Genomic DNA, 15,598 nt, shown 5'->3' on the forward strand with positions numbered 1-15,598 from the left:
TATATTATGTTAAACATACTACAATACAATACTATATTTGTATGACAAATAAAATAAAATTAAAAAATTAAAAAATTAAAAAAAATTCAACCAATCCAGGTTACAAGTCTATATTCAACCAATCCAGGTTTCTTCGTATCACTATCATTACTCTACTCAATATTTAACTCACGCTCAAACTGCTCCAGCCAGCCAACTAACAACCACCACAAGGGAAGAGTAAAGTTGATTTGCATCTTATAATGCCCTGGCCCAATCAGGTTGCAGTTCGCACCCAATGACTCAGTATGAGCATGCTTACATTCTACCTTTTACCTTATATGGTAATACGTTATACTTTTCACCTTTATTTATTTTTATTTTATTTATTTTGTCAAACAATTATAGGGTGATAATTTGTACAAATTAAACATTAGATAAGTAATGATAAAAAGTAACAAAAGAAGACAATAGGACAGGGACGGTAGGCACAGCAGTGCGCTTATGCACGCCCCTTACAGACCTCTTAGAAAGGAGGAAAGATCAATTGTAGATAGTCTAAGGTTAAAGGTTTTGGGGTTAGGAGTAGAAACCACAGAGTCAGGTAGCGCATTCCAGGCGTTGATTACTCTGTTGCTGAATTCATATTTTTTTGCAGTCAAGTTTGGAGCGGTTGACATTTAGTTTAAATCGGTTTCGTGCTCATGTGTTGTTGCGGTTGAAGGTGAAGTAGTCGTTAACAGGCAGGACGTTTTGGTATATGATTTTATGAACTATAATTAAGTCGGAACGGAGATGACGGAGTTGTAAGTTGTCTAAACCAAGAATTTCAAGTCTGGCGGAGTAAGGTATTTTGTTGTGAGAAGCGTAGTACCTTATATGGTACTACAATGAAATATCACTCAGGATTGCTAAGCCTGACAGATAACAGAGAGAGAGAGAGAGAGACATCAGTTCAAAGCGCTTGGCCCAGTTTCAAAACTATTGCAATCTGTCAGGTCGGACTTATACCAAGGAAAATAATGTATTTTTTTCTTTCCTGGATGAAGGAACATATGAAATGGAACAACTGCCAGAACCTGGTTTATGACTCAACTTAAACACATTTTATTTTCTTGGTCTAAGACAGATGGACTGGGGGCTGAGGCACAACTTGTGATGGTTGTGCAGGATTGTGTCATGTATATTGGCAAGTTGAGGGTTACTTCTCTTGGAGGGGAATTGGTTTGCGGGGAGATGGTTGGAATATTTATTTGCAGTTTTATCCTGTGAAGGAAGTTTTGGACTCCAGAAAGGTTCTCAACCTTTCTAATGCCGCGACCCCTTTAATACAGTTCCTCATGTCGTGGTGACCCCCAACCATAAGTCCAGCACCAATTCTCCCAACAGAGCTTGAAGCTGATTGGCAGGAAGGTCAGAGGGACACGCCCACTGTAAACGCCTGATTGGCTGGATTGTAAAAATAGGTTCCAAGGTGCCAGAATAGAAGCTTTACTTCCTAACACCATGGGAAATTTGTCTTCTCCCGTGGTCTTAGGTGACCCCTGTGAAACAGTCGTTTGACCCCCCCCCAAAGGGGTCCTGACCCCCTTCGTCGACGCCATCTTGGATCCAAACCATTATGACCATTTTTAACACTTACGACGGTTGCGAAATCGTCACGTGCTTTATATTTGAATGCTTGGCAACTGACGCATATTCATGATGGTTGCAGTGATGCCCTTTTGCAAACCTCTGACAAGCAAAGTCAATGGGAAGGTAGATTCACTTAACAACCGGGTTATTAATTAATCACCTGCAGGGATTCAGTGAACGACTGTGTCAGGAAAGTCATAAAATGGGGCAAAACCCACTCAACACATATAGAATAGAATAGAATGGGATGGAATGGAATTGGGAATGGGAATGGAATAGAATGAAATAGAAATAGAAATAGAAATAGAAATAGAAATAAGAATGGAAATAGAAATAGAAATAATAGAAATAGAATGGAATAGAATGAAATATAAATATTAATATACTATAATATAATATAATATATAATATACTATACTATACTATACTATAATATAATATATTATAATATAATATAATATAATATAATATAATATAATATAATATAATGAAATAGAAAAAGAAGTAGAAATAGAAATAGAATAGAATGAAATAGAAATAGAATAGAATGGAATGGAAATAGAAATAGAAATAGAAATAGAAATAATAGAAATAGAATGGAATAGAATGAAATATAAATATTAATATATAATATAATATAATATAATGAAATAGAAAAAGAAGTAGAAATAGAAATAGAATAGAATAGAATGAAATAGAAATAGAAATAAAAATAGAAATAGAATGGAATGGAATAGAACAGAAATAGAAATAGAATAGAATAGAATGGAATAGAAATATCAATATAATGTAATGTAATGTAATAGAATAGAATAGAATAGAATGAATAGAATGGAATGGAATATAATAGAATTCTTTATTGGCCAGTTGTGATTGGACACACAAGGAATTTGTCGTGGTGCATACGCTCTCAGTGTACATAAAAGAAAAAGATACATTTGTATCTCACTTAGCGACATAAATTTTGGGCTCAACTGTGATCGTAACTCGAGGACTATCTCTCTGTAAATCTTGCTTTGTAAATTAATGAATTGCGCGGATTGCCTCCCGATCCTTACTGCACTATATCCTTAACTATAGGTAAAAAACTGCACTATTATTATCAATGACGACTCTGCTTTTGAGCCGGAAGAGAGGTTCCGGGTATACCTGAGTGAACCCCAAGGCAACCACTGGAGTGGGGCTACCATTGGGAAAAGCAACATGGCTACTGTAGTTATCTCCAACGACGAAGATGGTAAGAAGGATGGGCTTGTATTCAAATATGTATTCATTTGTTACAATGGGCTGATTATTACAAGCCATAGTGCCACAGTGGTTAGAGTGCAATATTGCAGGCTGCTTCTGCTGTCTGCCAGCTGCCTACAATTTGGCAGTTCGAATCCCACCAGGCTCAAGGTTGACTCACCCTTCCATCCTTTCTAGGTGGGTAAAATGGGGGCCCAGATTGTTGGGGGCAATAGGCTGACTCTGTAAACCGCTTAGAGAGGGCTGTAAAGCAGTATATAAGCCTTAATTGCTATTGCTATTGTTAGTTGTCTTTTGAACATCCAGATCCAGTACTTATTTTATAGAATAGAATAGAATAGAATAGAATAGAATAGAATAGTATAGAATTTTTATTGGCCAAGTGTGATTGGACACACAAGGAATTTGTCTTGGTGCGGAGAGGGGCGGCATACAAGTCCAATAAATAATAATAATAATAATATGCTCTCAGCGTACATAAAATAAAATATACATTTGTCAAGAATCATGTGGTACGACGCTTAATGATTGTCATAGGGGTCAAATAAGCAATGAAGAAGCAATATTAATAAAAATCTCAGGATATAAGCAACAAGTTACAGTCATACAGTCAACATGGGAGGAAATGGGTGATAGGAGTGATGAGAAAAACTAGTAGAATAGAAGTGCAGATTTAGTAGAAAGTATGTAATATTTGCTCTGAACTTTTATCTTTAAAATGTTTCATCTTTCTCATGAGCCTCTGTTAGACTCTTGCATGTATTCTATTGTGGATTTGCTGATTTGCAAATCTACAAGTCTAGGTTTTAAATAGCTTAGGACTTATGGCAAGGAAAATAATGTATTTTTTATTTCCTGGATGAAAGAACACATGAAATGGATAGACTGCCAGAACGTGGGTTATGACTCAACTTAAACCCATTTTATTTTCTTGGTCTAAGACAGATGGACTGGGGGCTGAAGCACAAGTTGTGATGAGATGCAGGATTGTATCATGTGTGTTGGCAGAGCTGGGGCTTACTTCTCTTGGAGGGGAATTAGTTTTGGGGGATAAAGTTGGAGTAATATGAGCATACCTTGGTTTTAAATAGCTTGGGGGGGGGGAGTCCACTGTAACTTTGAATGGCTGTTAAGTAGCCAGTCATAAATCTAGGACTGTATCCATATGTGATACTGAAAAGGTAGTTGAATATGGGCATCTATTTCCAAATGTAAAATAATGCACTTGGGGAAAAGGAACCCTCAATATGAGAGTTGTATTGGCAGTTCTGTGTTAGCAAAAATTTCAGAAGAAAAGGATTTAGGGGTAGTGATTGCTGACAGTCTCAAAATGGGTGAACAGTGTGGTAGGCAGTAGGGAAAGCAAGTAGGATGCTTGGCTGCATAGCTAGAGGTATAACAAGCAGGAAGAGGGAGATTATGATTCCGCTATATAGAGTGTTGGTGAGACCACATTTGGAATACTGTGTTCAGTTCTGGAGACCTCACCTACAAAAAGATATTGATAAAATTGAACGGGCCCAAAGACAGGCTACAAGAATGGTGGAAGGTCTTAAGAATAAAACGTATCAGGAAAGACTTCATGAACTTAATCTGTATAGTCTGCAGGACAGAAGGAAAAGGGGGGGACATGATCGAAACATTTAAATATGTTAATGGGTTAAATAAGGTCCAGGAGAGAAGTGTTTTAAATAGGAAAGTGAACACAAGAACAAGGGGACACAATCTGAAGTTAGTTGGGGGAAAGATCAAAAGCAACATGAGAAAATATTATTTTACTGAAAGAGTAGTAGATCCTTGGAACAAACTTCCAGCAGACATGGTAGATAAATCCACTGTAACTGAATTTAAACATGCCTGGGATAAACATATATCCGTCCTAAGATAAAATGCAGAAAATAGTATAAGGGCAGACTAGATGGACCATGAGGTCTTTTTCTGCCGTCAGACTTCTATGTTTCTGTGTTTCTATTCAGTTGCACCCAATACCTGTTCATGCCTTATCCTTTGTCTTATTGCCTTTTGAAGTCATCTTCAGGTGCTTTGGAGGATAGGTTGACCCCTGTGTATGTACCAACCACGTCTGCTGGAAGTTTGTTCCAAGCATCTACTCCTCTTTCAGCAAAATAATATTTTCTCACATTGCTTCTGATCTTTCCCCCAACTAACCTCCCTCCTGAACCTTATTTAAACCCTTTTTAACATATTTAAATGTTTCAGTCATGTCCCCCCCCCCTTTCCCTTCTGTCCTCCAGGCTATACAGATTGAGTTCATGAAGTCTTTCATTAATTCATTTCATTTCATTTATTAGATTTGTATGCCGCCCCTCTCCGTAGACTTGGGGCGCCTCATAACACTAACAAAAACAATGTAAGAACAAATCTAATAATTTAAAAACACTAAAAACCCCATTATTAAAAGCAAACATACACACAAACATACCAAGTATAAACTGTATAGGCCCGGGGGAGATGTCTCAGTTCCCCCATGCCTGACGGCAGAGATGGGTCTTAAGAACTTTACGAAAGGCAAGGAGGGTGGGGGCAGTTCTAATCTCCGGGAGGAGCTGGTTCCAGAGGGTCGGGGCCGCCACAGAGAAGGCTCTTCTCCTGGGTCCCGCCAAACGACATTGTTTAGTCGACGGGACCCGGAGAAGGCCCACTCTGTGGGACCTAACTGGTAGCTGGGATTCGTGCAGCAGAAGGCGGTCCCGGAGATATTCTGGTTTCCTGATAAGTTTTATGCTTAAGACCTTCCACCCTTTTTGTAGCCCGTCTTTGGACCTGTTCTGTTCTGTTCTTCACTCCTGCAAACTGACCAAAATCTCTTTTTTTCCCTCCCTCCGGCTTCCTCCATCATTCCAGCTCCCACCATCGAGTTTGAAGAAGCCGGGTACCAGGTCCGTGAACCTCCTGGACCAGAAGGTGTTGGGTTCTTAAATGTCAAAGTGATCCGCACGGGAGATCAAAACAGGACTTCGAAAGTTCGTTGCAGCACCCGGGATGGTTCAGCTCAATCTGGAATCGATTATTACCCAAAGAGCCGCGTTCTCAAGTTTAGCCCTGGTAAAAAAAAAAAAGTTTTTTTTAAAAAAATGCAACTTTGCATGGACACGGATCCCAGCGGCCGATTAGGTCCCACAGAGTTGGCCTTCTCTGGGTCCCGTTGGTCAACAATGTCGGCTGGCAGGACCCAGGGGAGGAGCCTTCTCTGTGGCGGCCCCGGCCCTCTGGAATAAACTCTAGTCTACGGAGAGGGGTGGCATACAAATCCAATCAATCAATCAATCAACAAACAAACAAACTCCCGCCAGAGATTCTTTCTTTGATATGTTCTATTCCTATATCTTCTTTTCTATTATTTCTTAGATATATTTTACTATGAGTATCTCCTCTATAACCTTCATCATGTATTTTACTATGTGTATATTGATATATACCCACTAAAACCCTCATTGTGTATTGGACAAAATAAATAAATAAATAAATAAATAAATAAATAAATAAATAAATAAATGCTGAAGACCCACCTTTGTCACCAGGCGTGGGAATAATTACCACATTCTCTCCCCTTTTTTAATTATGTTTTCGGCCTTACTGTATGATGGATTAGGTTGAATGTGTATGATTGTATAGTTAGGGATTTTACTATGTTATTAATGTTTTTTTAAATTGATTTAATTTTTCTACTATTGGATTTGTAATGTATTGTATCACTGTTATGTTGTGAGCCGCCCCGAGTCTTCGGAGAGGGGCGGCATACAAATCTAATAAACTATAACTATAAATGGTTGGTTGTAAGTCAAAGACTTACAAGTGTTGGTAATGACCTTTAAAGCCCTACATGAGGGCCAGAATACATCCGGAACTGCCTTCTACCGCACGAATCCCAGCGGCCGATAAGGTCCCACAGAGTTGGCCTTCTCCGGGTCCCGTTGACCAAACAATGTCGTTTGGCGGGCCCCAGGGGAAGAGCCTTCTCTGTGGCGGCCCCGGGCCTCTGGAATTAACTCCCCCCAGAGATTAGAACGGCCCCCACCCTCCTTGTCTTTCGCAAATTACTCAAGACCCACCTTTATCGCCAGGCATGGGGGAATTAAGATATTCCTTCCCCCTAGGCCATTACAAGTTATGCATGGTATGTTTGTGTGTATGTTTGGTTTTATAATGAGGGTTTTTAGTTGTTTTATTAATTGGATTGTTACATGCTGTTTTTTTATCATTGTTGTTGGCCGCCCCGAGTCTGCGGAGAGGGGCAGCATACAAATCCAATAAATAATAATAATATTATTGATAATAATAATAATAATAATAATAATAATAATAATAATAATAATACCTGTAACGAACATCCTTTTCAAGTTTGCAAAAAGTTGTTGGCTTTCCTGTTGTGTTTATCCTGTGTGCCCCCTGGTGGATCTGTAGATACCACAAGCCAGCTCCTAATTCCAGAAAGAGAATTAAAAACCCTTCTGCCCTTGAAGCAAAGGCACAGACATTTAACCGATTGCCTTGGTGCCAATACGTGAAGCTAATCCTTCCCCCTGCCTCTTAAGGCCTTAGCAATCTTGCGGCTGCTTGTAAATCTTCCACATCTGTTTCCTGTGGTCCAAAGGTTTGGCTTTTCACGTGTCTTTCTTTGAAATCCCTGCAGAACGCATGGGAGCAAGAACATAAATAAATTCCCATTCATTTCAATGAAAAAAGATATTTGAAACATCGAAACGTAGAAGACTGACGGCAGAAAAAGACCTCCTGGTCCTTCCAGTCTGCCCTTATACTATTTCCTGTGTTTTATCTTAGGATGGATCTGTGTTTATCCCAGGCATGTTTCAATTCAGTTCCTGTGGATTTGCCAAGCACGTCTGCTGGAAGTTTGTTCCAAGCATCTACTACTCTGTCAGTCAAATAATATTTTTATTTATTTATTTATTCATCTGTCCAATACACAAATACATAGGAAGAAAAATAGACATGTGGTAATATATATAAGGGTAAAAGTGAACTTAGAGGAGAGGATATATGAAAGGAAGAGAATATATATGATAGGTGAAAGAAAGGAAAGACAATTGGACAGGGGACGAAAGGCACACCAGTGCACTTATGTATGCCCCTTACTGGCCTCATAGGAACCTGGAGAGGTCAATCGTGGAGAGTCTAAGGGAGAAATGTTGGGGGTTAGGGGTTGACACAATTGAGTCTGGTAATGAGTTCCACGCTTCGATTGTTGAAATCATATTTTTTACAGTCAAGTTTGGAGCGGTTAATATTAAGTTTGAATCTGTTGTGTGCTCTTGTGTTATTGCGGTTGAAGCTGAAGTAGTCATTGACCGGTAGGACGTTGCAGCATATGATCTTGTGGGCAATACTCAAAATTTTCTCACGTTGCTTCTGATCTTTTCCCCAACTAACCTCAGATTGTGCCTACTTGTTCTTGTGTTCACTTTCCTATTAAAAAACACTTCCCTCCTGAACGTTATTTAACCCTTTTAACATATTTAAACCCTTTCACAGATGTAAACATATTTAAAATTTGGGCAATTTTTCGCCCAAATTGCCAAAATCTCGTCCGTACATACTCTCACGAGATTTTGTTTCCTGTGTATACAGGTAGTGGCAGAATTGGAAAACCGTCCCTGACCATTGGGGGTGGGGGGATTGCCCTTCCCAGGCTCCGGAGGTTTTCTTCGAGCCTCTTTGAGCACAAATGGCCTCCTCAGGCTCCAGAGGCCATTCCCAAACGTCCAGTAGGCCAATTTTTCATCCTCCCTGTCAGCAATCCTGGTTTAAAATGGGCTACGGCCCAGTATCAGGGTACAGACTGTAGGTTGGGTACCCTTGAGCTAAAATGCTCCAACGCTGGAATTATGTTGTTCTTTTTTAAAAAAACCCTAAATTTTATTGATTTTTAAAAATTTTAACAAAAAGATAAAACATAAATTCAAAACATAAATGTGTGTACCATCACCAAACAAACAAAATCATATATCCCTCCACCAGGGAAGATTCAATTTTATATCTTTCATTTACCTCAGCTCCGGGTTACGTTGCTCATTCTTTATAGAGTGATTGGATTTTATTTCTTACATTTGCATCGCTTACTAATATTAATATATGATTTTTAACCTTTTCCCACCGGCTCATTGTTGCTACTAATTTCCCTTCATTATAATTATGTAATCTAATTTCCATAATTTTGTAGTGAATGTGATCCACCATGTACCTGCACCAATTTTTTATCATCCATTTGTTAGCATCTTTCCACCCAAGCACTATAGTTGTTTGGGCACTTTCTATTGCTGCAATTTTAATTTCTTCATATTCTTTTACCTCATTATTTTTTATCAATAGTGCTGCTTCCTTGGTTAATTTCCAGTCACTATTCGTAATTTTATTCACTTCCGTTTGTATTTGCCTCCAAAATTTTTGGACTTTACTGCATTCCCAAAACATATGCATAAATACTCCTTTAAGATGTGAAACATAGAAGATTGATGGCAGAAAAAGGCCTCCTGGTCAGTTTTCCCTCTAATTTTTTTGGGGGGTGGGCGGAAAAGTATAGTGTCTGAGTGGCAGTCCCTTCGGGACTGGGCGGCACAGAAATAATTAATAAATAAATAAATACTGTGTGTCTATAACAGTGAGCTCATAATAGGGCAACTCTATCAATATCAAAATGCCACTTAAATAGTTGAGCTAGTTTCAAACTAGATGTTGATTTTCTTTCTCTCTTCCTTACTCCCATTCTGTTTCTTTCTCTTCCTCTCTTCCTTTCTCTCTCCTTCCCTCTCGGCTTCTGGGCAGGTTTGGAAAACTCTGAGTTGATGAGCGATTGCTCACTGCTCAGCTTAGAGGGAACTATGCTCCTGGTCCATCTAGTCTGTCCTTATACTATTTCCTGTATTTTATCTTAGGATGGATCTATGTTTATCCCAGGCATGTTTCAATTCAGTTACTGTGGATTTATCAACCACTTCTGCTGGAAGTTTGTTCCAAGCATCTACTACTCTTTTAGCAAAATAATATTTTTTTTCATGTTTCATGTCTGCCCTTTTACTATTTCCTGTATTTTATCATATATCCATTGTAAGATAAAATACAGGAAATAGTAAAAGGGCAGACTAGATGGACCAAGAGGTCTTTTTCTGCCGTCAGTCTTCTATGTTTCTATGTTTCTATGTTGCTTCTGATCTTTCCCCCAACTAACCTCAGATTGTGTCCCCTTGTTCTTGTGTACACTTTCCTATTAAAAACACTTCGCTCCTGAACCTTATTTAACCCTTTAATATATTTAAATGCTTCGATCATGTCCCCCCCCCCGCCCCCGTTGCCAACTCATTTTGTGAACCACCTGCCCATCACAATCTTGGTGGGTCCTACCCAAAACCCAGCAAGATCAGCAACTTTGTGCTCATGAGGAAGAACCAAAAAAAATAGTTTATGCCTGCAAGCAGGAACACCAGCAGTATATTTGGATCGTAGGTTTTTTTTATTGAAGTCGGACAGGCGCCATTAATCCTTGCATGGCGTCAGTTAGTAAACCTGCCAGGCAATCAGTCAAGTTGCGCGGTATATTAAAACAGGAGAAAGGATGAAATGTGGGGATAAAACTGTGTTTTGCTTATATCACAAGGGGTTAGTGGAGCCTTCGCCAACCAAGCATCTCCAGATCTTGGGATCTTGGATTCCTAGAATTCATCAGGAGAATGCAAGTTTAAGGAGGGATGTTTTAGTGGTTCAGGAGGGAAGGGTTTTTAATAGGAAACTGAACACAAGAACAAGGGGGGCACAATCTGAGGTTAGTTGGGGGAAAGATTAGAAGTAGATGCTTGGAATAAACTTCCAGCAAACGTGCTCGCTGAATCCACAGTAACTGAATTTAAACATGCCTGGGATAAATTATTATTATTAATGATAATAATAATAATAATAATAATAATAATAATAATAATAATTATTATTATTTATTGGATTTGTATGCCGCCCCTCTCCTTAGACTCGGGATGGCTAACAACAATGATAAAAAAACAACATGTAACAATCCAATAATAAAAACAACTTAAAACCCTTATTATAAAACCAAACATACACACAAACATACCATGCATAACTTGTAATGGCCTAGGGGGAAGGAATATCTCAACTCCCCCATGCCTGGCGGTATAAGTGAGTCTTATACAGTTTATACATGGTATGTTTGTGTGTATGTTTGCTTTTAATAATGGGGTTTTGGCATTTTTAAAATTATTAGATTTGTTCTTACATTGTTCTTGTTGTTGTTGTAAGCCGCCCTGAGTCTACGGAGAGGGGCGGCATACAAATCTAATAAATAAATGAATGAATGAATGAATGAATGGATGGATGGATGGATGGATGGATGGATGAATTAAATGATAAAGGGATAATGAGAATAGAACAGTTATATGAGAAGGACAGAAGAATCAATAGAATTCGATTAGAAAGGTGGTTGGGCCAACAGAAATGGCTGCAGGTAAATGCAATATGTAAATATTTAAATAAAAGTGAGAATAAGGAAGCATTTTTGAGAGAAGAAAATTGCTTTGAGAAAATATTAAAAGAAAAGAGTAATGATGCAAAAACACAGGCAAGTAATATATACATAATGTTATTGCAAGCGGCAGAGGGAGTGGCACAATGAATTACAAATTGATGAAAGAGAGATGAAAGATATAGTAGAAAACATATAAAAAATAAAGAATACAAGAGTTAGAGAGATGAGAAGGAAAATTTTACATAAATGGTATTACACGCCATCACAACTTGCACACTTCCAGAGGAAAGGGAAAGGTCATTGTTGGCACGGCTGTCAAAAGAAAGGAGTTTTCATGCATATGTTCTGGGAGTGTTCTGAAGTTCAGAAATTCTGGAAGGAAGTGCAGAATGAAAGAAATAAGATGTTAAACATTAAGTGGAAAATTGCAAAAGAAATAGCGGTATTAGTTAAACAAAGAGAACTGAGAGATTTTAAAGAAATAAAAACTGCAGCACTGGAAAGCGCTCAAGCAGTAGTGGTATTGGGTTGGAAAGAGGCTAAAAAATGGACGTTACAGAATTGGTACTGGTACATGGTGGGTCACATTCACTTTGAAATTATGGAAATAAGATTAAACAACTTTAATGGATGGACGGACGGACGGACGGACGGACAGACAGTTGCCCCATGGGTGAATGTAAGGTCCTCTCCAACTATAACTTGCTTAGATTCATGTTCTTTCTTGCAGGTGTGGATCATGTTTTCTTTAAGGTGGAGATCATGTCCAATGAAGACCGAGAATGGCACGAATCCTTTTCCCTGGTCTTGGGTCCAGATGATCCCACTGAAGCTGTTTTGGGGGACCTCACCACAACCATCGTGACCATTTTGGACCAAGAAGCAGCCGGAAGCCTCATTTTACCAGCTCCTCCTATAGTAAGAAACATTAATTCGAATGATGAGCTAAGAGTTGTTTCTAAGGTCCTTTTTTTTAATGGAATGACCCAAATTTGACATAGAGAGATATGTGATGTAATGGTCATGGCAGCATATTAGAAACCAGGTGCCTGTGAGTTCTAGCAATAGAATAGAATAGAATTATTATTATTTTATTTATTTTTATTTATTAGATTTGTATGCCGCCCCTCTCCGTAGACTCGGGGCGGCTAACAGCAATAATGAAACAACATGTAACAAATCTAATATTTAAAATAATTTTAAAAACCCTTATTTAAAAAAAACCTGAACATACACACAAACATATCATGCATAAATTGTATAGGCCTAGGGGGAAAGGAATATCTCGGTTCCCCCATGCCTGACGACAGAAGTGGGTTTTAAGGAGCTTACGAAAGGTGAGGAGGGTGGGGGCAATTCTGATCTCTGGGGGGAGTTGGTTCCAGAGGGCCGGGGACACCACAGAGAAGGCTCTTCCCCTGGGCCCCACGAAACGACATTGTTTAGTTGATGGGACCCGGAGAAGGCCAACTCTGTGGGACCTAACTGGTGCGGCAGAAGGAGGTCCCGGAGAATAGAATAGAATAGAATAGAATAGAATAGAATAGAATTTTATTTATTTTATTTATTTATTAGATTTGTATGCAGCCCCTTTCCGTATTATCATTGTTGTTATTATTATTATGTCAGTACAACACAGCAAACGAGATCATTATGCTGGATTTCGTATTTCATCACCGGTCGGGCACTTCCCAAGCATCTAGGACTGTGTGATGTAGCGGCAAATTATGTTTGCCGATCCCAGTAAAGCGGCCTTTTGCAATTGACAGATGGAGATTTTGTCAATTCCGATGGTTTTCAAATGTCTGCTGAGATCCTTTGGCACTGCGCCCAGCTGGGACCACTTTCACTGGCTTAGATCTTCGTATTTCACTAATTTCTCTAGCTGCTTCTCCTCAATTCTGCTGTCTCCTAGGATTGCAATGTCGATGATCCATGCTGCTGCTTCTTTTTCTTCTTCTTCTTCTTCTTCTTCTTCTTCTTCTTCTTCTTCTTCTTCTTCTTCTTATTATTATTATTATTATTATTATTATTATTACTGGCAATACAACACAGCAAACAAGATTATGCAGGAAGCAACTTTATTGCCAATCGAAAAGAGACAGTGGACTCTAGTTCTGCCTTTGGCATGAAACCCAGCTGGGTAACTATGAGCCAATCACCAGGAGATTGTGAATTCTAGTTCCGTCTTAGCCATGAAACCCAGCTGGGTAACTTTGGGCCAGTCACTCTCTCTCAACCCAGGAAGGAGGCGATGGCAAAGCACTTCTGAAAAATCTTGCCACGAAAACTACAGGGACTTTCCAACCAGTCACCAGGATTGATTTAAAGACCCCAAATTAAATAAAGAAAGACCGGTCTGTGGAGGCAGATGATAAATAGAGTTTCATCCAGCAGTTTATGAGGGTTTGTCATACTTTTTGCTCTGTAAATCAAGAAAAAAAAATCTGTAAATAAAACACCGCTGGTATACAGGCAATGGGCCGGTAACGTCGACTCAGTCCTTGGCGTTAGGTAGTTTAATTCCGTTCGTTTTACACAGCGTTAATTTAGAATTGCCTGAATTCATCTCGTCTAAAACCTTAAATCAGGAGCGAGGGCAGGTGGCTTTCAGATATTATCGAACCATAATTCTCCTGAAGTGCTAGACAGCGGTACGGTGGAAGGCTGAGAATTATAATCCTTCACAACTTCTAAAATGGCGGAGTCTCTCAAGGCCCTGTAGTAGCCTTTCAAGGCCTTGACAACTTTAAGAAGTATGGACTTAAGGTTGAGTGTCACTTCTCCCTATTTGTCCCAAGCTAAAATGTGGGAATTACTATTCTGTGGAAAGTCTGTGTCCATATTGTGTTGTTGTTGTTGTTGTTATTGTTGTTGTTGTTATTATTATTATTATTATTATTATTATTATTATTATTATTATTGGATTTGTATGCTGCCCCTCTCCGTAGACATGGGGCGGCTAGCAACAGTGATAAAAAACAGCATGTAACAATCCAATACTAAAACAACTAAAAAACCCTTATTATAAAACCAAACAGACATACAAACATACCATGCATAAATTGTAAAGGCCTAGGGGGAAGAGCTATCTCAGTTCCCCCATGCCTGATGGCAAAGGAGGGTTTTAAGAAGCTTACAAAAGGCGAGGAGGGTGGGGGCAATTCTAATCTCTGGGGGGGAGTTGGTTCCAGAGGGCCAGGGCCGCCACAGAGAAGGCTCTTCCCCTGGGTCCCGCCAAATGGCATTGTTTAGTTGACGGGACCCGGAGAAGGCCCACTCTGTGGGACCGAACTGGTCGCTGGGATTCGTGCAGCAGAAGGCGGTCCTGGAGATAATCTGGTCCGGTGCAATGAAGGGCTTTATAGGTTATAACCAACACTTTGAATTGTGACCAGAAACTGATCGGCAACCAATGCAGACTGCGAAGTGTTGGTGTAACATGGGCATATTTGGGGAAGCCCATGATTGCTCTCGCAGCTGCATTCTGCATGATCTGAAGTTTCTGAACGCTTTTCAAAGGTAGCCCGTCGATTAAACAATGCCGTTTGGCGGGACTCAGGGGAAGAGCCTTCTCTATGGCGGCTCCAGCCCTCTGGAATCAACTCCCCCCAGAGATTCGAATTGCCCCTACCCTTCCCGCCTTCCGCAAGAGGTTGAAGACCAATCTATGTCACCAGGCATGTGGGGAATAACTAACTCTTCACCACCACCACCACTTTTTCTTCTGACTGTAATATATGAGAATGGTGTGATTGTGCAGTATGATTGCTTTTAATATCTATGGGTTTAAAATTTTGTTTTTTTAACTTTATTGGATTTGTATTCTATGTATTGCATTGTTGTTGTTGTGAGCCACCCCGAGTCTTTGGAGAGGGGCGGCATACAAATCTAATAAATCATAAATCAAATCATAAATAAGCAACATGAGAAAATATTATTTTACTGAAAGAGTAGTAGATCCTTGGAACAAACTTCCAGCAGACGTGGTAGATAAATCCACAGTAACTGAATTTAAACATCCCTGGGATAAACATATATCCATCCTAAGATAAAAATACAGAAAATAGTATAAGGGCATACTAGATGGACCATGAGGTCTTTTTCTGCCGTCAGATTTCTATGTTTCTATGTTTCTATAAATCAATCATTATTTAGATGCTTTAGCCTAATCCAGTCCCCTAATCATCTTTCTCGCTCTGCATACGTTGTCCATGCAGGTGG

General features: G+C 39.3%; 1 protein-coding gene across 1 annotated transcript in view; it reads left to right on the top strand.

The window, feature by feature from the left end:
- FRAS1 (Fraser extracellular matrix complex subunit 1) overlaps positions 1–15,598 on the top strand; it is a 214,211-nt gene that overhangs the window by 163,410 nt on the left and 35,203 nt on the right. The window contains exons 51-54 of the mRNA XM_070756926.1: positions 2,695–2,851; positions 5,728–5,928; positions 12,105–12,292; positions 15,595–15,598. The exon at positions 15,595–15,598 is cut by the window's right edge and continues 272 nt beyond it. Coding sequence (XP_070613027.1) covers positions 2,695–2,851; positions 5,728–5,928; positions 12,105–12,292; positions 15,595–15,598 — 550 coding nt within the window. The remainder of the gene's footprint in view (positions 1–2,694; positions 2,852–5,727; positions 5,929–12,104; positions 12,293–15,594) is intronic.

Source organism: Erythrolamprus reginae, chromosome 7 (genome assembly GCF_031021105.1).
Source record: "Erythrolamprus reginae isolate rEryReg1 chromosome 7, rEryReg1.hap1, whole genome shotgun sequence".
Taxonomy (NCBI): Eukaryota; Metazoa; Chordata; class Lepidosauria; order Squamata; family Dipsadidae; genus Erythrolamprus; species Erythrolamprus reginae.